This window comes from Spermophilus citellus (genome assembly GCF_964194105.1).
Source record: "Spermophilus citellus genome assembly, chromosome: 11".
Lineage (NCBI taxonomy): Eukaryota > Metazoa > Chordata > Mammalia > Rodentia > Sciuridae > Spermophilus > Spermophilus citellus.
In genome coordinates, this window is record NC_138192.1 from 125,780,722 (window position 1) to 125,805,261 (window position 24,540).

The following is a 24,540-nucleotide window of genomic DNA, read 5'->3' on the forward strand; positions in this document are numbered from 1 at the left end:
AAATATTAGTTTGTGCTTTTATAATAATGGAATGATTAAATTAAATTTAAATGCCCAAAGGTTTTTTTTTTCATGTTGTAGTAATTCATTTTTTTCTTTCAAGAATATTAATAAGTGCTTAACATGAAACAAAAACAAAGGCAAATTTACTAGAGGCATGCTAGTGAACAGGCTGGACAATGACCCTGCCCTCAAATAGTTTGCACCCCATCTTGCAGGGAAGATAGAGCTCTACTTCTGTTAGAATGTCAAAGGATAGAAAAAAAAAAAACATGGTGACAATAAGGAAATATCAGTGAAGCTTCACATAAAGAAAAAGTAGGCATACTCAAACAAAACCAAAGTATCTTAAAGTAATCAGAAGAAGAAAATCATCATATTTAGGAAAACAAAAATGATAATGACAGTTAATTCCTCAATGCAAGCCAGGAGACATAAAATGACAACTCTTTAAAAAGTTGAAGAAGCCATGTGTGTGTGCAGTCACACACATTTGCAATCCCAGGGGCTCTGGAGGCTAAGGCAGGAGGATCACAAGTTCAAAGTCAGCAACTTAGTGAGGCCCTAAGCAACTTAGCATGACCCTGTCTCAAAATAAATAATAAAAAGGGCTGGGGATGTGGTGGGTTGAATAGCTCTTTAAAAGATGTACCGAAGTCCCAAGTCCCAACTCTCTGTACCTGTTGTTAATGTGACCTTGTTTAGAAAAAGGATCTTTGTAAATGTAATCAAGGATTTTGAGATGAAATCATTCTGGATTTATGGGCAGTCCTAAATCTAATGTCTGGCATTGTTATAAGAGAAAGCCTCTTTCTCACCATAAAATGTGAGTTATATCTGTTCATGTTTTGTGGTCTTGCATTACAATTTATAAGGCTTTTCTTTATACCTAGAAAACAACAAAAATGATAATGATAAAAGCATTTTTCTCTGCTTGTGGAGGGTGGGGGTATCACCCCTGTTGAGTGTATGCATGATCTAAAATTACAAAATATGGCAAAGAGAAATTTAAGAATAAAGAAAGACACAGCACCTTTATTGATAACAACTTTCAACATTATTGAGTTTTAATTTTTTTCCAAATTGATCTATAGATGCAAAACCATCTAATGAAAATCCTAGCAGCCTCCCTTTTTCTTTATTAAAGAAATAGACAAGCTGATTCTAAAGTATATACACATATGTAAAGACCCTAAATAAGTAGAAAATCTTAAAGAGAACAAAGTTGGATGATTTCCATTACCTCATTTTTAAGATGTAGTGTAAAACTAGTTAAAAAAACAACAACAAAATACTGTGGTATTGGTGCAAGAATAGGCATAATGGTTGATGGCACAGAATAGTTCAGAACATTCCCTTGAATTTCCCCCAAACTTCTCTCCCAATACCACTTCATTCTGATTTTCTTCCTGCCATTCTTCTGAAATACATCATGGAAAAGTTATCAATGGCTTCTCCTCAACGTTTTGTACTTTTTTGTGTAGATGTTTTACATATTTTTAATAATATTGTTGCTAATTATAAATTGTGTTATCCTTTAAATTTTTTTTTAAAAATTATTTTCTGTTAACACATAGAATTATAATTTAGTTTATGTATTGATCATGTATAAAAAAACTTTTACTTACAATAAATACAAAGCATTTTTTTAGATACCTTTGAACAGTCTCCATCTATTACTTGTCATGTGAAATAATGACAATTTTGTACTTATACTGCATATATCCTCCTGATTTAATTTTTCCTTTGCTATTCTTTTACATGTTTGGATGGGGAGTTGGGTACATTGATTTCCATGGTTGGAGTCCCCACTACGTCTTGAACATGAGCACTGTTGCTGGCAGGTAGCTTTGCCTTTCTGGTGATGGATTCAGGGAAATACCTTTACTATGTCATCCTGAGTGTGCTATAGTTTTTTGATCAGGTAGAGAAAGTTCCCTCTTTTTATTCTTAATTTGGAGCGGGGGGATGGTACTGGGAATTAACACAGGAGTTCTTTGCCATCGAGCCACATCCCCACCCCATTTTAAAAATTTTATTTACTGATGGTGACTAAGTAGCCACACACTGGCCACACACTGGCCATCCTCCTGTCTCAGCCTCCCAAATCACTGGGATTACAGACGCATGCCACTGTGACTGGTATCTCTAATTTTTGAAGAGATATTTATTTATTTATTTATGTTTAATTCTTGAATGACTTAAGTTTTACTGAGGGCTTTCTCTGCATCTAACCCGATCATGATATATCCACTTAGTTTTTCCATATTCTGTTAATCTCATGAGTCATATAAGTTGTCTTACAGATATTCAGTTAATGTGGTATTTCTGCAATAAACCAAACTTGCCATGCTATATCATTGTTTTTAAATACACAGTTGTCCTTCAGTATCTATGGGAAATTGGTTCCAGGACCTCTAAAGATATCCAAGCCTGTACATGCTTGAATCTTTTTTTTTAATATTTTTTATAGTAAATAGACACAATACCTTCATTTTATTTTTATGGAGTGCTGAGGATCGAACCCAGTGCCTCATACATGTTAGGCAAGCACTCTACTGACTGAGCCCTGCTTGAATCTTTTATATAAAGTGGCATGTATCTGCATACAAGTTACACATATCTTCCTGATACTTTAAGTTGTGTCTAAATGGCTCATAGTACCTAATACAATGTAAATGATGTAAATACTTGTTATATTGTATTGTTAAGAGAATAGTGACAAGAACAAAGAATCCACATATGTTCAGTACAGATGCGTTGTTTTTTTTTTTTTTTGTCAAAATTTTTGATCAGCAGATGCAAACCCTGTTGTAACAGGTACAACTCTAAAGTTGCATATGACTAGCTACTATTTTGTTCAGCTACTGTTTTTGCACATATGTTCATGAGAGAATAACCTGTAATTTCCTTTTCTTGTAATGTTTGCAGCAGCTTTTGGCAAGAAAGTTATGTTTATCCAATAAAACAAACTGGGAAGCATTCCTTGTAAATATTTATATAGACTAGCATGATTTCTTACTTGACTATTTCACATAATTTATTTGTGAAGCCAAGGTGGACTGGAGCTTTCTTTCAGTGAAGATTTTTATCTAAGGATTAAGTTTCTTTAATAGGATTCTTGAGACTTTTTATTCCTTCTTGTGCACATTTTAGAAAATTGTGATTTTTAACAGAGGTTTGTGCATTTCATCCAAAATTTCAAGTTTATTGGCATAAAGTTAGTAATAAAATCTATTATTGTCTCTTCAGTATTTGAAAGATATGTAATTGTATCTTTTTTTTTCATTCTTGATATAATAGCTTGTGTTTTCCCTCCTTTTTCCACAAACAGACTTTCCCACAGTTATTGGTCTTTTCAAATGACTAATTTGATTTTTCTGATTTATATTATACTCTTTTCTATTCTATTGATTATTTTTTTTTTTGCTTTTCTCTATCATCTTCTTCTTTTTGCTTTAAATTTAATTTGCTATTCTCTTTTAACATTTGGTGATATATGTTTAAGTAACTTGATTTTATTCTTTCTTTTTTAAAAGAAATTCATCCTAGGCTCTATGCTTCTTCCTTCTCACTGTTCAGCTATGTGATATAAATTCCGATTTTCATATTTTCGCTATCAATCATTTCAAATTGTTCTCTAATCTTGACGATAATTTCATTGTTGACTGTGTTTTTTTTTTAAATTTCAAAACATTTGGCTATTTTAAAATCACAAATTTGTTAATGATTTCAGCTTCATTGTGATTATCAGAATACATATTCTGTTTGAAATTTGTTGAGAGCTACTTTCTAACCCAGTGTAGGAGCTTGGTTCTGGTCAGGATTCCTTGTCCTCTTGAAAGGAATGTTTACTCTGCAGCCACTGAATGCAGTATCCACATCTTTGTGGGGAATGTATTGGACATGAAGATAAGTCTTATTGACATTTTTTGTCTCTGTTCTTGAAAGAGATGTGCTCATATTTCCAACTATGAGTGTGGACTTTTTTTTATTTCTCATTTGGGTTTTGTCAGGTTTTGCTTAATTTTGTTTAAGATATTATGTACAGATTGATTAACCCTTTTACTTATACATTCATTATTAAATTTACCATAGTAAAAAGACAAATCACTCTTGTATTATTGTTTGCTTGTCTGATATTAGGATCACTAAACTAGCTTCCCTTTAGTTAGTGTTTGCATGGTATAGCTTTCCCAATCCTTCAGCTTTCAACCTTTTGGAGCCCCTATTTTCAAGAAGTGTTTGAAGCCACATAGGGCTGAGGAGGTAGCTCAGTGGTAGAGGCTTGCTTAGCTTGGTGTGTGCAAGGCTCTGTGTTTGATCCCCAGTGCTACAAAAACAAAGAGAGACAAACCAATGAATTAATTAATAAAAGAGCAAAATAGTTCGGTTTTTGATTATTTTTAGTTCATTTAGTTGACTTTTTTTTTTCATGTGCTTAAAGAAAATGGTTCAGGCACATTTTAATGATATGATTGATCTATTTGCTTTTAAATTTGCCATCTCTTTTGGGGCTTTCTGTTTGTCCTTGCCTTTTGTTGTATTAATTAAGTTTAAAATTATTTTATTCTTTTAGTGGTTACCATAGAGATTAAGTTGTGTATTTTTGAAGTAGTAGAGTCTACTTTTTTTAAACAATTCTTTGACGATACAGGGATGTTGCAGTACTTTAACCCACTACTTCTGCTTCCTTTTTTGTGGTTCTAGATTTTAATTCTACTTATATTTTTATTATTTACTTTTTTATTTTGAGGGTGTTCTGGGGATTGAACTTAGGGGCACTCAGCCACTGAGCCACATCCCCAGCTCTATTTTGCATTTTATTTAGAGACAGGGTCTCACTGAGTTGCTTAGCACCTTGCTTTTGCTGAGGCTGGCTTTGAACTCTGATCCTCCTGCCTCAGCCTCCTGAGTTGGTGGGATTACAGGAATGCACCACCACGCCTGGCTCTTACCTATATTTTCAAAGGAAGAAACACTATTATTGTTGTTTTAAAAATCAAAATGTCCTTCAATTTACTCAGCATCCACCCTTCCTGTTATTTTTCCTGCATTGCTGCCATCCCATTCCAAGTTCTTGTGCCTAAAGAACTCCCTTCAGTATTTCTTCTAGTGTGAGCCACAACAATTTTGCCAAATTTTTGTTTGTCCCAGAATGCCCTTATTTTGCTTTATTTTTTGGAGAATATTTTGCCAAGTATAAAATTCTAGGTTAGTAGTTTTTTACTTTCATTGCTTTACTGTTATGTCAAGGGAAATGCTTTCAGAAAAATAACCAGGAAGTGAGGGGCGATGTCCTGTGCTTCACATGTCCATCCAGCAGCATGCCTTGCCTCCTTAACTTGTTTTCTTACCTTTTTAATTAATCTGCATTAAATTTTTAATATCTTAAACTTCGATGTGATATTTGTTAAGTTTGTATATAGTTTTGTAGAGTAGCTACACTTCTAGAACAGTCCTGAGAATATTTGGTATGTTGTTTCAAAAAGAAGTAGCTTAAATGCTCTCTGATGATTCAAGTAGGCAAGGAAAATTGGGAGTGGAAACTAAATTAAGTCAAAACTCCACCGAATCACATCCTATTATATTATGTTGCCAAATAAGACAAAATCAAAAGCAGAAAGTATGTCATTGCTTATTAGTTGTGAGCACTTTACTTTGTTCCCCTGATTAGTAGTCTTAATCAAGTCCTAAGTGAAATTTGATTAAAATGAAAAGATAGTCCCATTGTCTCTTGTAGGAAGCATTTGCTGTCACATTGCAAAAGGCCATTCAGAAGGAATGCATAAACACATTTTGTTGCTTCAGATTTAGATTGTTAAAAGAAAGACATAATAAACACTGCGGTGGTTATAAGAAGCACGTAATTTGTCTTGAATGCCAAAGACTAAGCATAACACACCCAGATATTTGGTGTGAATGCAAGAGGAACAGTGAGACCGCATCTGCTGCAGACAAGGTCCCAGAGACCAGCTTTCCCAGATTTCAGTTAATTTCAATAGACCTCTGTGAAGGCTGCCGTAGTCCCTGAAAAGAAAGGAATCGACTTATACTGTATCTTGTTAGTTTCTTCATAGTAAGACAGCCTACAGGATTGTTGAAATCCATATTATAGAAATACTGCATATTTTGAATGAAAAAGTCACTCAGTCTCGTTCTCTTAGAGTTTTAAATAGATCAACGGAGTTTGCCTGCCCATAAATCTGTAACCTGGAAAGGACCTGGGGAGCCCATTGTTTTCTTTCCTCTTCCCTTTGAAGGTGATAAAATTTAGGTGCAAAAACCTGGTGTCAAGTAAAAATGAATCTGGACTTAGGAAGAAGCTTTTATTTAGAAGAGAGATGACTGCAATAGGGACAATGTTCTGGTCGCATAAATCTGCCAGTGTCCCCAAAACAAACAGAAAAAGGGTGTTCTTTTATAGGGGAAAGGAGGGGCAGGCAGAGATCAGCAGAATCCCTGCAGGGGGAGTTGGACATTCAGGGGGAAATGCTCCGTGAGCCTAGACAGGAAAGTGTCCTGCTTTGGTCAGCCCACTCCCGGGGGATGCTGATAAGGGGACACATTCCTCAAGTTTTTTGCTTGCTCAGGGTTGAGGCCAGTGGGATTTAGGAGCCTGTAGCAAAAAGAGGAGCCTGATTCAAGTTTGACAAGAAAAAGCAGAAGGTGAGAGATGGGGAACTGTGACCACGTGGCCATTGGAGGGAGGCGTCCAAGATCTCCAGCCTGGAGCTGTCTAATCTGAGGTGCCCTCTCTGGACTCACATAACCTTTCCACCTGCCCTTTACCCAAGATCTCTCCCTTTGCCTTCGTCTCAGTTTTCTCTTTCTGAAACATCATTTAAAGAGTTGCCTAAAGATACCTGACAGATACCAAACTGCTTTTCAAGAATTCTCTCTAAATACTCTCCCAACTATTTGTGTGAACATTCCTTTCTTTACTTGCTCATTCATTCATTCACTTACTCTTCAAATATTTTTTTTAGCTTCTTTATGGCACAATATGGTGGTAAATTTGGTGTCCCTGCTCTTAAAAACTATGCAGCCTAGAGGGATACATTAAACTAATCAATGTCTAGTTTTAATATAGCAGGATAAGAGTTATGAGGGGCTGCTGACTCTAACCCTAACCTAACTCTATCTCTAGTCAGCCCTTCTTAACTAAGGGTAATTTTCTTTCTGGGGCCTAGACAGCTATATGTGAAGATGTATTTGGTTGTCATGATGAGGAGCATCCTGCATCTAGGATTCAGAGGCTGATGATGTGGCCACACATCTTATAATGTGTGGGACAGCTCCTCCACTCCAGCAAAGGATTATTCAACTCCAAACATCAATATGCTCAGGATGGAAACACTGACCCAAGCTCTGATCTAACTGATCATGTGTTGGGGAGCACATGTGGCTGTGGACCCATCCCACGAGAAACTCGTCTTTAAATGTGCATTAAATAGATGTCTTATGGTGTGTTCCTACAGTGTGCAGAGCTGAGCAGACAGCTGTCAGATTTCATACCATTGCCAGCCTTCTTTCTTAAAGACCCGGTTGCCTTTTAGCAACCCGAATATGTGGTTTTGCCTAAAATTTTGACACTGGGTCCTTGCTACTACAAGGATACTAAAAATCATTTAATTTAAAAGAGTTTTAGGCACTGACTTTGCTGGAATTTTACCTTTTCTATACATGTCTCAAGTAAGAGTGTATCACAGGACTGGGGGCGAATCTACCCCCACTTCTCCCCAGGAGCAAGTATTTACAGTGGAAATGAGCTTAATAAGATCAAATCTTAAAGAAGGTTTCTAGAAGTCAAATGGGAACTTTCAGAAAGGAAAAGGAGACTATTAACAACGGATCCTGAAATTTCCAATACCTAGGTGGGTGTGGAACAACCCAAGTTCAGAATAAATATCTTCAAAGTCTCATTTGATGTGAGAGCTTTGTTATGTCAGGAAAATACATGTGTATTGTTGGGGTAACTTCAAAGACATCTCTGGGCTCTGCCCTTCTTATCTTAGGCCAGTAGGACTTGCATTAGCACCCCCTGGAGCACTGGTGCCTGGGATACTTTGCCTGTCCCTCCCTGCACCTCCTTTCTTTGGAAAAGTGTTTCCATCATGACAAAACATAAGCTGGGAAGGGACAAGTATCTAAAAAACCCCAAGTACCACGGCTTCTTAGCTGGAGGGACATTTTGACCAAGCAGAAAGTTCAGGAGAGGGTTCAAAGTTGGATACTGGATCTGAAAACCCCCAAGCACCAGCGAGATTCTCAGGGCCCTCCCAGGCCACCCAATCTTCCTGCCTTTTTCCTACTGGGTAAAATGCAACATCGGAAATCCGTCTCTAATTGAATAAGGATGAAGCAGACACCAACCAACTCCAGGGAAAGCAGTGAAGTGAATTCTTGGCACCGGCTCCTACCCACCACGCGGGGCTGCCTCACCTGCCACCGCACACCTTGCCTTGCCCCGCCCCACCTGGTGTGCTCCTGGTCTTCTGTTGTCACTATCACCACAATCAATAATTACTACTGCTTAGGAGGAGGCTTGTCCCTGGTTCTTACCAACAATAGTGAAATAATATGCATAAGGCCAGACAGAAAACCATGCAGGACAGCCAAATAGCCTGGCTATGGAGATGGGAGGGAAAGTTTCAGAATTCACTGTTATTCTTGCAGATAAATCAGAAGGCAACATATATACTGTTAAGGAAAGAAGCAACATAATTATTAAAGTCATTGATTTGAAATCTTTGAAATATGTTAGCCAAATCTCTTTGGCTATATCCTGGAGGAGAAAATTTATATACTGACTATCACATGTATTTGGATGTGAACAGAATTTTCACTAAATAGAATGTATCCTTGTGAGCTGATATGATCCTTACATTACCCCCCTCACCCACCCACCCCATCTTACACAGTCTTACCTGACTCTTTGATTTAAATGTTGGTCAGATTGGGAGTACTGCTCAGTAGTAAAGCACTTGCCTAGCATGTGCAAGGTTCTGGATTAGATCCTCCAAAACAGAAAAAAGGAGGGAAGGAAAAAAGTAAGGAAATAAGACCTTGGTCAGCAACCCCACTGAATTGTTCAAGATCTATAATCGGTACAGGGCCAATTTATGCTTTTGTTACAGACCTGGGCCCTTCCAGGAAACTGAGGCAGTTCAAGATCCCCCTCCCCACTGCCAACCCTGATTTTTCAAATCAGAAAGATTTCAGACATGTTGCTCAGAGTAATAGAACTGAGCCTATTGAAAGGACAGGAAAAAAGAAAGGGGACACTCTCAAGGGAAAGAGTGGGTCCTCTCAGAAAGGAGAGGGACAGTGTGCCTCTCCTGCACTCCAGTTTTATTAAGGATCCCAGAGAAATTTCCAGAGAGTCCCACCTAGGTCCACCTCTTGAGATTTGACTGGCAGCAAGATGACATCACACTTCCAAGTCCCACTGCCATGGCAACCCTAGGTTATTTTGGTCCGTGCTGACTGGTTCTAATTGGATTCTTTACTACAAATTCTTAATAGATTTTATGGTTAGGAGGAATTATCCTTATCTCCCCGAGTCTTGGGATCTGGTCTGGTCTATGAAAAGGGTCACAAAGCCCTTCAGGGCAACTTGGGTTTCTTTTATCGACATTATTTGGTGCCTGCATTTCTCTTATAGATAACAGGTAGTTTGCTGAGGAATGTGACATATTGTGTCCACTTAAGCCAGGCAAGACTGCTTAAATTGCTTCTTAGAAAAGAAAGCATGTAGGGGTCAGCACAGTGAGCCCAGTTACAGAAATATTCCCTTAACCTTCTGTTCACATCTCTCTGTCCCCTATCACTTTGGACTTGTAAGCCACATATCTTTTTCTGTTTATTATTATTTTTCACAATTCTTGTCACTGTACACTGTACACTGTAGTGTGTGCCATGGCTCAGTTTGCCCACCTCACGTCAACAGCTTGCAAATGACAGCTAAAGACTAGAGTTAGTGAAAGACTAGAGAAAGGAAAGGGTCTTGATGGTTCAATCTGAAATCTCCAGTTGTCCAAGGACAGGCCACATTTGGTCAGTAGGATGCTACCTTATCGCTGATGTCTTTAGGGAAAGGTAGAGCTTCAACAGTCTTTCATGACATTAGCTGCCTCTTTTGAATTTTGTAACCGAAGTCTCATTTTTTTCCAAACAATCTAGTATTCAGTGTTGAAATCATTACCACGGTGTTATCCAAGATTACAGTTCGAAGGCTTAATCATTCATTTTGTATTAAAAATTAACAAAAACTCTGTTTTTTACTTAAGACCGACCTTACAATATACAATTACCTTTACATGAACATCCCTTTTGGTCTTAAAAATAATCTTATGAAGGAAGCTAGCCAGTATGGTTCTGGCCTTTTGAGAGAACAGAGTGGATTAAACTGGAGTTTTAATTGACTTGCCCACTTGGGAAGTGATAGAACATGGATAAAACTTGAGACAGCGTTTTTTCCCATTGATTCAGTAGCCCTCTTTGGTATAAATAGCAAATATGTCACATTAACCACATGCTGTATACTCTTCCTAACCTTAGGTTTTGTAATCGGAGGTCTCATGAGCTTTCTCTTCTCAGGGCTCCACATCACTGAAATATACTCATTATAGTTATTTCCAAACAGCCTAACCGTTTTTTTTTTTTTTTTTTTTTTTTTTTTTTTTTTAACCATGGAGTATCTCAGCTACATATAATATGCACATTTTCTTCACATGGATAAGATAAAGTCTTGCATACCAACTCCCCAAGGTTTCAAGGGCTTCTACTGCTCCATCATAGATTGAAAAATCTTGGGATGGGGCCTTGTCATCCCACAGGATCTGCACATAGTTCAAAACCTGGTTAAAACCCACTGTGGAAAGAGCCCACCACAGGGACCAGTAGAAAAGACGCTTTGAGGAGTAGCACTCCCGCAGATCCTGGAACCACTGCACGCAGCTCCTCAAAGCCTCATGTTTGGGCTTGGGGCTGCTGGGCTGGCTCTCCTCCCCATGCCTGGGAAGGGTGCCTGCTTCTTGGTGGGCTGCTTGGTCACCTCTAAGGGCTTCCTCTGGGACGGCATTCTGTCCTGGTGTCTTCTGAGAAGCTTGTTTGCTGGGTTTTGCATGGAAAAACATGCTCTTCTTGGGCATTGGCAGAAAGAGTGAGAAGAAGAAAGCCACGGAGACAGAGGCCAAGGAGATGACATTGAGGTGGAAGTAGGACACGTTTGCCAGGGAAACCAGGAGCTGGGCCAGCACCGAGGCCGCTGTGTAGGCCACCAGCGTGACACTCCGACAGTAGCCGCTCACCTTCTGGTAGTGCTCTGGGCTGACCACACTGTAGATGTAGGCATAGTAGGCCACCTTGGTGGCCGACACCAGACCATAGACAAATTTAACAAGCTGCATGATCTTCACTCCTTGGCCAAACAGGAGTAGCAGCCAGGTGACGATGAAGCTTATCCCCTGTAAGACGATGACCGGCTTGTAGCGGACGTAATCAGTGAGGACAAACACGGGGAGCAGCAGCACCAGGTAAGAGTAGGTCCAAAGTGGAAAGTTAGTTGTCTTTTGTGGTCTGCAAAATTAAACGTGGAGAGCGCGAGGGCAGAACTACCAGGAAGTGAACTGAACTGTGGGTCTCTGACACAGACATGGTTAAGATGACGTGCATCAATCCCTGGACACATTGCTTGGCCTCTGCCAAAGTGGGTCCCATTTCATACTTTACAAGAAGTTCTGACAGTATGTTGAAAAGCAACACAAAACCCAAATTCAAGGAAACAAGTTGGAAAATGACAGATATTTGTAACCAGTGGCTTCATACCTCCAGGAAGGCAGAGGGGGAGGAGGAGGAAGAAAAGAAGGAGGAGGAGGCAGAGGAGAAGATCCTTGGCCTCTGTCTCTGCGGTGCCTTTTTCTCACTCTTTCTACCAATGTTGAAAAAGAGCTTGTTTTTCCATGTTCTTAGATGAGTCACCTGCTGTTAACTTTTTAAAAATGTAATTTGATCTACTGAGGTTGGGGAAAGAGTCCAGAACGCACAAGTTAATCTTTTTACACTTTGACTATCCAGGGCAATGCAGGACTGCTGAGGTTCTGGGCTTGTGGGTACTTAACAAAATAGCTTACTCCTCTTCAAAGTCAGAATCAAAAGGTCAAAAAAGATGACTCAGTACTGGAAGAACTTGATCACCATCACCTTTGATCCACATTGGTGCTTGAATGAGCATTCCATTGAGATACCATCGGGACCATCAGTTAAATATGGTACAAATGACTGGTTTGAGGTTGAAAGTCAGATAAAGAAGCATGTTTGAGTCACTCCTCTGTGTTTCCCCATTCTTGGCTGGGCTTCTTAGGCTGCTCTGGAGGAACCAGGAGAAACTACTTAGCTCCCTTGCTCCCGCCAACATTCTCATGGAACACAGGTAGCATTAGCAAATTATCTGAACTGGGCAGTAGTATGTGAGTATTTCAGTTTCCATAAAGGAAATGAAGAATGGATGGAAGATGACATAAAGGAGGCAGGATAGTCCCTCTCAAATCTCTCTTCTCTTTGAATTTTCAACCCACTGATTTTCTGAGCCAGAGAATGTACTTTGACCTAATCTGGGACCTTGAGGTTCCAGGCCGACCTTTACCCAAGTGCTTCTGTAGTTTGGAGAACTTTCTTCCTTGATTTTAGAAATAGCTACTAACCTGGGAAAGGTCTCATTCCAGCTCAGCTTTATTGAGTCCCTGGAGTCTAGGTCCAGCCCAGTGAATCTTCCAGCTAAAGCAGTTTGTGCCCAATGGCAGCCAAGATTGGCATGCACTCATGTTTACTGAGAGCAGAGCAGTTCCCTTGGTGTGGATGGAGGTGAGGAAAGAGAAGCCAAAGAAGAGAAAGTTGTGATCTTACCAATTACCGTTGGCTAAATAACCAGGCTATAAAATGGAGGTTAGTAAATTATTTTCCTGAAGAAAATGAACCAACGCAGTTTCTTCTTTGATCTTATCATTGCTCAACAGCTTAAACCAGTGCTTCTCAAATTAGCATATGTCAGATTCACCCTGAAGATTTGTTAAAAAACAGAAAATAGGACTGGGTCTGAGAATTTGCATCTTAACCAGTTTCCAGGTTATGCTGATGCAGGGTCTGGGGGCCACACTTTAAGAACCACCGGACTTGAGGCTTCTTAAGACTAGATCCTTTGACATGAGTGAAATTTAAAAGCAGCCTAATATTTATTCATAAAGAGGGGGAAATTTTCAGAGGCCTTTTCACATGACTTTTGGTAACTTGCCCCTTGCCCCTCCTCCACCCCAAATCTTCTATTATCCTCTAAGTCCTACATTCCTAAGCGGGGATGGCGTGGTGTTAGGTTAATGATAATAAGCAAAAAAGTCCTGGAGGTTTGTTTTTGCATAGCCAGAAGATAAAGTAAGTTTTTTTTTTCACCTACTCCAATTTTGTTGTAACTCGAACTTTTATTTTTACATAACTGATACACAGACATGTTGATGCTCATCTTAACAAAGTTGACATCTGAGATCATAAGAAGTGTTGCTATTTTGCTCTTACCCAAAGTGTTGGACATAGTTGTAACTAATTAACTTAGCACGCTGAGGCTCATATTTTTGTCAAGTCCTGTTAAATAAACTATGATAAATGGCTCTGATGGTTTCATCATTGAGAAAAAACCAAATAGGCAGAGAATTACTATAGGATAAAGCCAGGAATGGCTTGGTGAAGTTTGGCAACAAGTCATGCTTGGTTAAACTGTCACAAAAATTTTAAAAGCAAGTTGGAAGACTGGTCATCAATTCAATTGATTTCTTTTCATAAAACATGCATTTCATTCTCCATGTTCCTCTCGTACTATCAAAAATGAAAAAAACATCCCCGTGACCAAGAAAATATGACACAGGTCAAGAAACGAACTTGAACCTTTGCTTTTGGTTTCTTGTCTTAATGAGAAAAGCAATGATTGCCTAAAAACACTGTAGGAAGAGATTCAGTTTCATTTCAACTGGAACCATGGTGTCACTGATAAAAACCTACAATATGGCTCACGTCACTCAGTCAAATCCTCCATTAGTCTTTTAGTTTCAAAAATCAGGGGATTTTTCCTGAGGCAATGGAAGGCGAGAAGGTAAGACTGGTAGCTTTAGACAGGAAAGATATCCACAAACAAACACTTATTAAACATCTATCTCTCATCTTCTTCATGAGCTCCTTAACATGTCAGTATTGCTAAGTGGAGACTAATTTTAATGAACATTTAAATGCAGAGAATTAAGCAGCCCTTGGGGAGTAAAGACTTTTTTCCATTACTTATTGGTGCATTATAATTGTACATAATGGTGGGATTTGTTTTTATATATTTGTACATGCACACAATATAATTTTGCCAATATCATTGGGGTATAAAAGATTTATAAACCAGCATAGGTATCACTTTTTCTAAGAATTAAACTAAAAAATGAACATTCAGCTACCTGAGAGCTGGGATCAGCTTTGTCACCAGGGTTTAACACAGTGTCTGACCCAGCAAAAGTACCCAAGGGGCATGGACAGAATATCACTCACCATTTCTGAGGCCAGGGAGACTAGCTTCAGGCTTTTATGCTAGGAATAACTACTGGTTCCAACCTCATGAGGCAGTCTGTTTGTAAATGCAGAATGTCCAACTCAAAAATGGTTGAATTGGTGGGTTTGAGTAGATTAGGGAATTCATCAGGACCACAATGAAAAGACTACATAACAAGTGACCATGCAGAGAGAGGGCTGATTCTCTCTAAATGGGGAATTTCCACTACTCAATTTAGGATGGGCAACAAGTTCGCCCCCTGCTGGTGACTTCACTTTTTGTCAGAAGTCAGTGTATTTTTATTTTATCTGTCAGTGTTCTGCCTATGCAGCCCCTCTCAATTGAAGGGCTTTCTTTGTGGTCTATAGAAAACTAATGACTACCTAGGAAGAACTTTGAAAACATAAAGCGTACAATATTCTTTGATTATGTGGTCTATCTGAAATTGAATGGAGCAAAAAAACTGGACATGAAAAGTTCAAAGTGTCCTTCCTTAGAGTTCTTTCTTCTAATTCCAAGGCATTTTTTTTTCTCTTTCTAAAATTAATGATGAAGAGTGAGCTGTGAAAAAATTCAAATACTGGATTTTTAATCCCAGGTAAGTGGCATAACTTTTAAGCAGGTAGCTGCTTTTTTGTTAGTTAATATTTAATCTGATGCTTCAAAGGTCATTGAAAACCAGTTAAAATGTTACCCAACAAATGCTCTGGTTACCTCTAATGATGTTAAAATGCAAATTCCTAGCCTTCCTGTGGAAGAGGGGTCCTTTGAAAGCAGTGGACTTCTGGACCAGGGTATTGGGTTAGGCTAGCATTGTTTCATATGCAATCCAGCTATTTATGTAAGGTGGGTCGCCATATATATGTAGGTATGACTATATTTCTGTTTTATTTGATCCTAGCTGTCTGACATTATTCAAATTCCTAAATGTTTCCAAGGCCCATTGATTAAAAGAAAATAAAAACTACCCACATTAACATTTGTGAGGAGTAAATGAGACCAATTACTGATTTTCTCTAAATAGGGAATCAATAGGAGAGGACTCAGGACAGTATCTGATACAATAAGTACTCTTTTTCCTCTAAGAATCTGGTCTAGGCCAGCTGACCATAAAGTTACAAGGACCAATGAATTGCTAACAACATAAAAACTTGTAATGGCAGACCCAGCTAATTTGAATTGTTGATCATCTGTATAAACTATGTAATCAGGGGCTGGGGTTGTAGACTGGCATGTGTAGAGACCTGGGTTCCATCCCAGTACCACCACCACCACCACCAAAAAAAAAAAAAAAAAAAAAAAAAAAAAAAAAAAAAAAAAAAAAAAGCGTAATCAGTTTCAAGGTTGTAAGAAAAGAGACTGATGAAAAATTTATTTTTAACTAAGTTAGCAAAAAGAGCTGTTTGATTAAGGAATTACATTGTTTGAAGGTACTTTACCACTACTAACTTATGTAAGAAAACTCATAAATCATCCTTATCTTTCCTTTTGTCCAAGATGCACAGTTGGCAACACCTGAGCAGTTTAGTTTATTTCTACTCAAAATACAGAAAATTCTGTCCACATGCATATTTCGCTATTCAGATATTTTATCCAATGCATTTACATTCTTCTCCATAGTGTAACTCAGTGCACATTTACTCTGTGCTTTTGAAAGAGTTGCAAGAAAATGATCTCTATATTCCAGCTCATCATGACTCAGCATTGAAAGTATTTTTATCCAGATCTCTTAAATCAGCATCCCATTCGACACAGCTCCCATCGGAACACTGGTCTGCCCTTTCTTACTGGCAGTGTGAACGCATCATTTTTAATGCTGATGGGGCAGATTTTCTCCTAGTTCATTTTGAATGGTCAAATCACTGATCTTGCTATTTAGATGCCATGAACTAGCACCAGGACCATCAGGGGCTGATGAATTATTTGATATCAATTTTGGAAAGCAGGATACTGCTGTAATAATTACATAAGTGGCTTTTGGGGCTGTGTAATGGGTGGAGGCTGGAAGTATTTTGAAGCCTTGGAGAGAAAGAGCCTAGAAAACCTTAAGAGACTGTTGATAGAAATGCAATCATTAAAAGTAGTTCTGGGAAGGGCTCAGAAAGAGGTTAGGAGAGATACAGAGAGATCTTCCATTGTCTTTTAGAGAATCCTTGCATCTCCATGTACAGAATGTTGCTAGACTTATGAACATCACGGTGCTTCGGGTGAAGTCTCAGGTGGGAGGAAGAACATGTTATTGGACACTAAAGGAAAAGTGATATTGTTATAAAGTAGCAGAGAACTGGAGTGACTTGGGTTGTGCCATTGGAAAGAAAGTAGAGCTTGTAACTGACAATGAACTTGGGTATCTGGTTGGGGAGATTTCCAAGTACTATGTGGAAGGTGCAGCCTGATTATCCTTGCTGTTTATAGTAAAATGTGAGAAGAAAGAAAGAAATTGAAGCAGGCACTGCTACACAGAAAGGAGTTGGCACCTGTCAACTTGGAGAGTTCTTAGCCTCTCTAGACAGTGCACTACAGACATAGCCAAGAGTGTGGCTTGACAACTGTTTGCTAAATAAATGAGGTGTGTGACTCATGGATCTACTCAGAGGTCTCAGCTGAAGCCAGGAAGTGAGAAGCAGTTGTTCAGGAAAGATCTGTGGACGATCCTCTGGTCTGGTGTCTTGGATCCCTTTGATTGCAAGGGAGGCTGACAAGGTTTTTGAGTTCTGTAGCAGAACATTTCCAGTCTGGACTGAAAGGCACAGAACAAAATTAATGAAGAATAACTTAAAGGCCAGAGCCTCGAGTGCAGAGGCCTGGGTCAACAGGACCTCCTCATGTAGGCCCACTGCCCCAGTGGGCCAACTGGGTGGGACTGTTGCCCCTTGGGCTCAGAGAAAGAAGCATCAGAGCTTAGAGCACTGTTCTCAAGCCTTGAAATCTAATGGGATTTTCCCTCCCAGGTTTTGGATTTGGCTGGAATTCTTTTCTCTTCCCAGATTCTCCTTTTTGGAAGGAAAATATCTATCCTATGCCTAGAATATTGTATTTGGTAAGCACATAACTGTTTCTGATTCCAGAAGTCCACATTTGGAGAGAAATTTTGGCCCAGAATGAATCATGCTCCAAGCCTTATCCATAACTGCTTTGGATGATGAAATTTGGGACTTTGAGGTGATGATATTTAGATGGCATTTTGGACTTGTATTCGATGGGAGGATAGTTAAGAGTTTTGAGGGTGTGGGGATGGGATGCATGTACTTTGCACATTGAGACGACATGATTTTTGGGGGCTAGAGTTGACTGTGTCCCCCAGAAAGATATGTTTAAGTCCTAACCCCCAGTAAGTCAGATGTGACCTTCCTGAAAACAGAGGCCTTGCAGATGTCACTAGTTAAGATGAAGTCGTACTGGAGTAGGGTGGGTCCTAATCAATAGCTAGTGTCCCTGTAAGAAATGAAGAAGAGACAGACACAGAGACGTACAAAGCGAGAAGACAGCCAGGGGCAGAGAATAGAGTGGCGTGATACACCTACAGAACAGGAATGCTGAGGACTGCGGCCAACACTGAAGCTGGGAAGATGCAAGGAAGGATCCCCCTTCAGGTTTCAGAGGGCACATGGCCCTGTCTACGTCTTACTTAGGGCTTTCAGTCAATAGATTTATGACACAATAGATTTTTGTTGTTTTAATATGCATAGTTTGTGGTACTTAATCACAGCAACTGTAGGCACTAATACAGATTCCAGTGCACCTGATTTGAATTTGTATCATTTACACAAAATACGTGATCAATTAATTGCCCAAGAAACACAATAGGGCTGGGGAGGCAACTCAGTGATAGAGGGCTTGCCTCCATCTTCAGCACTGAAAAAAACATTATTTTTCACTTAAATCTGCTTTGTCCTGGTTTTCTCTTTCTATATTTCCATTATTGTAAAAAAGAAATGGGACAGATGAAATTTTATTTACATGCGAGGTGAAATCATCCAGTTTATTTTTGTAGCTGCCCATAAATATCTTTAGCCAGGTAATGGGCATGAGCCAATTCCCCACGTAAGCATTTGAAAACTGAGATGTCCTCCTAAGAGAATGCAATGTAAGTTTTAAAAACTGAATGTTATAGGAAATGGATAGAGTGGATAAGGGGGTGTGTAACCCTTGCAGGTGCCCCATCTTTTTAAGAAAATTATAATTTTCAAATAAATTACTGTTAATCTCTTTATAGCTTAGTCATTACTGTATTTGTAAATTTAATTAATATTGATTTCTTGAGGACACCGGTGTTTATGGCTTCGGCTTCCCTTTGTCAAGTTTTCAGGTTGGAGAATAGTGCATCATGGTGGCAATGAAGTGTCTCTGGCGTGGGCGGTTGATGCTGCTGGGGCGTATGTGGCAGATCCTTGCTGTTGGCCAACAGTGTCTCATCACCCGTGGCGCTCAGGCAGCCTTTGAGGAAGGAGGAAGGATGCAGGGAGGGAAGGAGGCTGTTTTTTGGGTAGTTGTGACAGATTTGCTCTGACTCATTTTATCCAGTGTCCTTGGTCATGAGCAGAACAGTGGCATGGCTTGGCCAGAGCCAAGATTCGGGCTGGAGGGAACATCCTGTCTCAGTGTTAAATGCCGGCGGCCTCAACAGGGTGTTTGCTTCTACTTCTCAATGCAAAACCTGTTGTTTGCAACTGGCGTTATCAGCATAGAAATTTTCTTTTAAGGAACAATGAGGCCTGGAGATGTGGCTCAGTGTTCGAGGCTGTGGGAATCCCACAGTCCCCTTCAAAGGTGGCCCCCAGTGATCTGGAGACCTCCCACTAGGCCACACCTCTTACAGGTTTTTCCTGAGTGGCAGTCTCAGCTCCTGGGGGAAGAGGCTACGTTCCACGGCTTGCTGCTCCAGAGAGTCACATTGGTATGAAAATAGCTTTTGTTCCAAGTCAGATCTGAAGGAAGAGAGAATAAACTTTTTGTTTGAAATGTCCCATCTTCGAAGGCTCTGAGCTTGAGAAAGGTTTTAAAAGAGAAAAGGAGGCAAGATGGGACACAAAGCAGGAAATACGCATACTCAGCCTAGTTAGCTGGGCTGGACAGGCCGGGGCAGCTGGCCATCTCCATTCCCAGCCTTCTTGGTGTCCCCCAGGCCAGCGGGTGAGGTGAAGTTCCTCAGCCTTTACTCTCTGCCTGGGGACGATGCTGTCAATCTCAGAGGGGCCTCTAATGCCATTCTGCTTCAGTTTTACCACCTTCCAGGAGTGCTCTGGGCTGAGAACCAAGCCTTCAACACATGGGCCTGAGGGAGACATTCCAGATTCAATCTAAAGCACCAGGTCTCTTCTAGAGCCTTCTTTTGTTATTCGTGGCAGTGTTACAAAGAAATTGGCAGTGGGTATTGTTGGAAAGGACATAACTCATACTGAGACTGAAAACATAGCTCAGATTGAAACCTGCTGAACACCTGTCAAGTAGAGAAATTGCATTTGTGAACTTTGGAGCTTCCGACAGGCTCTGCCAAGCCTGTTCCCCCCCCCACCCCCCTTAACTGAAAGCAAAATGGCGCAGAAGTTATTACCACTGCCACTGGGTGAGGAGCTCATCTGCGAATTTGCTCCTCATCTGGAGGGCTTGTTTCCACACCGACGGGGGTCCCCATCCTCAGTCACTTACCCCATGGGACTTGGGACCAAGCATCTTCACTTCTAACCAGTTCCCAGGTGATGCTGCAGTCGTGGGGTCCTCACTTTGGGAGCCACCTTTAGCAATTAGCAGTTTGGGCCACTGCTTAGGCTTGAAGGTTCTGCAGTCCCTTCAACATGGCTTCCCTTGAAGATGACAGCAGAGGGCAGTGTTACAGCATACGGGATGGGTTGCAGCCTGACCTCCCGCTCCATTCAGCCAGGGGTTTCCAGCTGGGCCAGCGGACACTTGCTTGGATCCGTGTACTGGTTGTGTCTGTTTTGTTAAGGCATGTTCCACATAGGAAATCAAAGGTAAGTAAAATCCTCCTGCTCAAAATAAGTTTAAAATCTGCTGTCTCTCCTCTTTATTTTAAACTCATATCCCTACCCAGCTGGAGAGCTGGTGCTCTTGATTTGTATGATTTTATTTCCCATTATTCAGAGAGTTTGGGTATCAAGAGAGGATTTGCTCTTTGAGTCTAAATGTGCATTCAGTGACCTCAGTTCTCTTCATAATGGAGATAAGGTTTGAGACTAAATGAGTTGGGGAACACTGAGTTCAAGTTATACAGGCTCCGTTACTGGGATGCACCTCAAAGCCTGGATTTGTACATTGGAAGCCACTGGCAGAGGATGTGGCAAACAGAACACGTGCCAGGAGAGTGACTCTGAGGTTTCTGGAAAGGACCCACCTATTTGGGTCATAATTCTTCACTGTTTTCACAGGAATCAAAGATTGGCTGCAGGAAGTGACAGCACCTGTCTCCTGACTGCAGCCCAGGGTTCGGTACAGTTCCCAGGCAGGCAGATGCATTCCTCTGCAGGGCCTTGGGTTTTGCCTTCCACCTGTACGAACACTTGCTCAGGATGCCTGTGGGCCGCGTCCCATCACTTCCTGCAGACTGTGCTCAAACGCTACTTATCAGACCGCTGTCCAAAATGACTTTCTTTTTGACACTTTTTGGGTTTTTTTTTTTTTTTTTGGTACTGGGGATTGAACTTAGGGGTAATTAATCACTGAGCCACATCCCCAACACTTTTTATATTTTTAGACAGGGTCTCACTAAGTTGCTGAGGCTGGTTATCCTCCTGACTCAGCCTCCCCAGTCATTGGGATTATAGGCATGTGTTAGTGCACCTGGCCTTTTTAACACTCTTTATTTCTTACCTAGCATTATCACTAGCTGTTATATAGTGACAATTGTTATCTAGTGTTAGTTGTTCCCTCTAAAACAGAAAAGACAGGACAGAAGGAACTTTATCCATCTTGGTGCCTGCTACATACCTCTCATTTTTTAGGTGCTCAATTAACACATGTTTGTATTAATTAATTAATGCTATCAAGGTACATGACATAAGACTATATGTCGAATTAGTCAGAGGTCTCCAAGGAAATAGAACCAATAGTAGATAAGTATGTAACTCTATATAAATACTGTTAAATGTGCTTAAATTGTTAAAAAAAAGTGTCTAATAGTACACAGATTAATTGAACATTATATAAATTTGTAGAAAAAATCCCACTTGCATTTCTCAGTTTAAAAGTATAATACCTCATCCTTTCTAGGAATTGTCTAAATTTAATGACATTTTATTTTTGTATACCCTAGTTTTGTTAGAGAATATTCTTCCCGGCTTCAGGAAGTTTAAATTTAAATACTGCTCAATAATGGATATTTATATTTATCTAGAGGATTTTCTGAGAAAGAATCCTACAGTGGGTTTGACTGTAGTTAAGACAATTGCCTTGGAGAATACTGTTTTTTTTTTCCATTTTTTGCATTTTATTTTCTAATATCCACATCTCATCGAAGCACCTACTGACCTGAAACCTTATAGACCCATTTGTGACCAGCAAATGTTGTCCAGGGTTTCTTCTGGGAAGGAAGTAGAGGAAGAGGACCCTGGAGGAGGTGGTGTAATGGTAACTTGAACTGCCAACTGGTAACAGAGCAGGGACCTTTCAAAGAGGTTTTGAAGTTTGCCAACTTACCATAAGGCTCATCTTCCCCTCCCTGCTCAGTGCCACCAGATTTTATCTTCTGCCCTTGAATCACAAGACCTTTTCCTCCCCTGCTGACCATGAAGTCATGAGAGTAGGAGTGGAGGGAGGTGTGTGTGTGTGTGTGTGTGTGTGTGTGTGTGTAAAACAACGCCTGAAAATAAATGGTGATGTGATAAAGAAATGATGTGTTAAATACTTGACTTCTGGATTCTTGTGCAGGGGTCGATCCTGCCTTCAGTGAGAGCTGCAAGCACTTCTAGTAATGTATTCATGCTCACTAACTAGTGACAGTCAAGTAGCCCCGAGTAATCTTACTTTGAAAGAAGTCTAGAGATAACGCTCACCACGGAAGATGAATGCTCATATAAGAGTGTGTAATCTTGGGTGGAATTCTGGCTCTCGGTCGGGGAAGGACGTGGGGAGGAGGATTGCACGGTATTGGCTGAATCCCACTCTACTCTTGCACGAGGTGGACCCAGATGAAGATAGTTTTTTTTTTTTTTTTGAAACTGATTAGATGAGCATCCTCTTCCCTGTGGTAAAGTAGATACTGTTCCAGTTCATGTCAACTGAGCTCTTGCTTAAGTAGAGTAGGTGGCAAAGACCAGGGGAACCTGGATTGCATCAACGAAGAGCAAGGCTGAGAATGAGAGTCACTCTCCAGTGAATGAGTTGAGGCTAACTGCTTTCCATCTACCAGGGTTTTCTAGGTCTTTTTTTTTGGGGGGGGTAAGTATCTAATGAAATGACTACCTGCTTACCCACCCTGCTCTGTGACCCTCGCTCCCCCTTCTCTCTAGGGCCAGTCCCTTCATTAGGGCCTGGTGCCCCTTCCCAGTTCTGGGGACATCTACACCACAGCTCTTTCTTTATCTTTTGCTTTCTTTACTTGCCTGAATCCTCCTTGTTAAAAATTTATTCAAAATTTTCCATTTTTAGAAAACCCTTTCTTGACCCCTCGGCCCTCTTCCATGGCAATTTCTTTCTTTTTTTAAATTTTATTTTATTTATTTATTTATTTTTTTTTATTGGTTGTTCACAACATTACAAAGCTCTTGACATATCATATTTCATACATTAGATTGAAGTGGGTTATGAACTCCCAATTTTACCCCAAATGCAGATTGCAGAATCACGTCGGTTACACATCCACATTTTTACATAATGCCCTATTAGTAATTGTTGCAATTTGAGCTCCACCTTCTTCATCGCAGACCAACCTCTGGAGCAAGTCTTGTCCACCTCTCTCTCCTTCCCTCCTGCCATAGTCCGGCTGCAGCAAAGTAACGGGGGGTGGGGGGGTGGGGGGGTGGGGGTGGTGGTGACGAACAACTTGTGTACATTGATACAGCTGGAGTGGGAGCCGTTTATTGTAGGACAGGAGGGGTATATATACATTCCACACAGCTTATCTTAATTAACATAAACTAGATACAGCAGTCAACCAATAAGGAATCTCCACACTTAATGGCTCCCTGGCGTTACTTCACAAACCACTCCCTCTGCAAAATGCCAGGCGCCATCCTGACTTGTTTACAGACTCTAACACCCTCCCTCTCTTCTTTTAACTCCTCTGAAAGGATCCTCTTCATAACGTCAAAACTAACTTGCTCATTTGCAAATCCAATGAAAGCAGTCAGCAGGCGACTAGTTTGCTTTCAGTGTCATTTGACACTATTGGTCACTCCTTTCTGCTTCAGATAAGCTTTTCCTTGACAATATTACAGCCAGAGTGCGTTTGGTGTTCCTCTTCCCCCCAGCCTCCCCTAGGTCACTGTGCGTGTTCCTGCTTCTCTAAATGAGCCCAAATTGGAACTCCGCCAAGCGTCCTCCTGGACTCTCTCCTCATCTCACTTTATCCCTTCTCTCTCTGCAGTTCCATGCCTGTTCCTGGCCTGCCTTGCCACTCTGAGGTGCTGACACGTTTGTGTCTCAGGCAGAGACATCTGCTCTGCATCGGGGATCTGTGGCCTAAGGCCTATGTGGCATCTGCACTGCGGAGGCTCAAGGGCATTTTAAGTGCAGCATGTTCAGACGAGCTCGGGGTCCCCCAACCTCAGCCTCTTCCATGGTTCTCCATCAGAACAATGCCAAAATCTAGACATTTCCCCTCCCGCTACTCTGTCTTTAATTCTTCCCCACGTTCTACCAGGGCTACCTTAGTCCAGAGATACTTTCTCCTTTCCATTTCCAGTTCACATCTCCTGGTGTCGACACCGTGGTGTTCGGTAACCCATTATGTCCCGGGTCCCATATGTAGGACACCTATAAAAACTTAAATTGAATCTATCACT

At 40.5% G+C, this 24,540-nt stretch overlaps 2 protein-coding genes and 1 pseudogene across 3 annotated transcripts in view; 1 reads left to right on the forward strand and 2 right to left on the reverse strand.

Moving 5' to 3' along the window:
- Positions 1-24,540, reverse strand: part of LOC308631066 — an 89,726-nt pseudogene that overhangs the window by 18,621 nt on the left and 46,565 nt on the right. The gene's annotated exons all lie outside the window — the stretch shown is intronic.
- The window catches only part of LOC308631065 (uncharacterized protein), a gene marked incomplete at both ends in the record, with an annotated part of 102,327 nt that overhangs the window by 16,149 nt on the left and 61,638 nt on the right, over positions 1-24,540 (forward strand). The gene's annotated exons all lie outside the window — the stretch shown is intronic.
- Positions 6,532-13,759, reverse strand: LOC308630497 (thiamine transporter 2-like; the record flags this gene model as incomplete). Its single annotated transcript, XM_081260609.1, has 3 exons — positions 6,532-6,619; positions 10,762-11,573; positions 13,613-13,759. 3 exons carry the CDS (start codon positions 13,757-13,759, stop codon positions 6,532-6,534), a joined length of 1,047 nt encoding a protein of 348 aa, XP_081116735.1.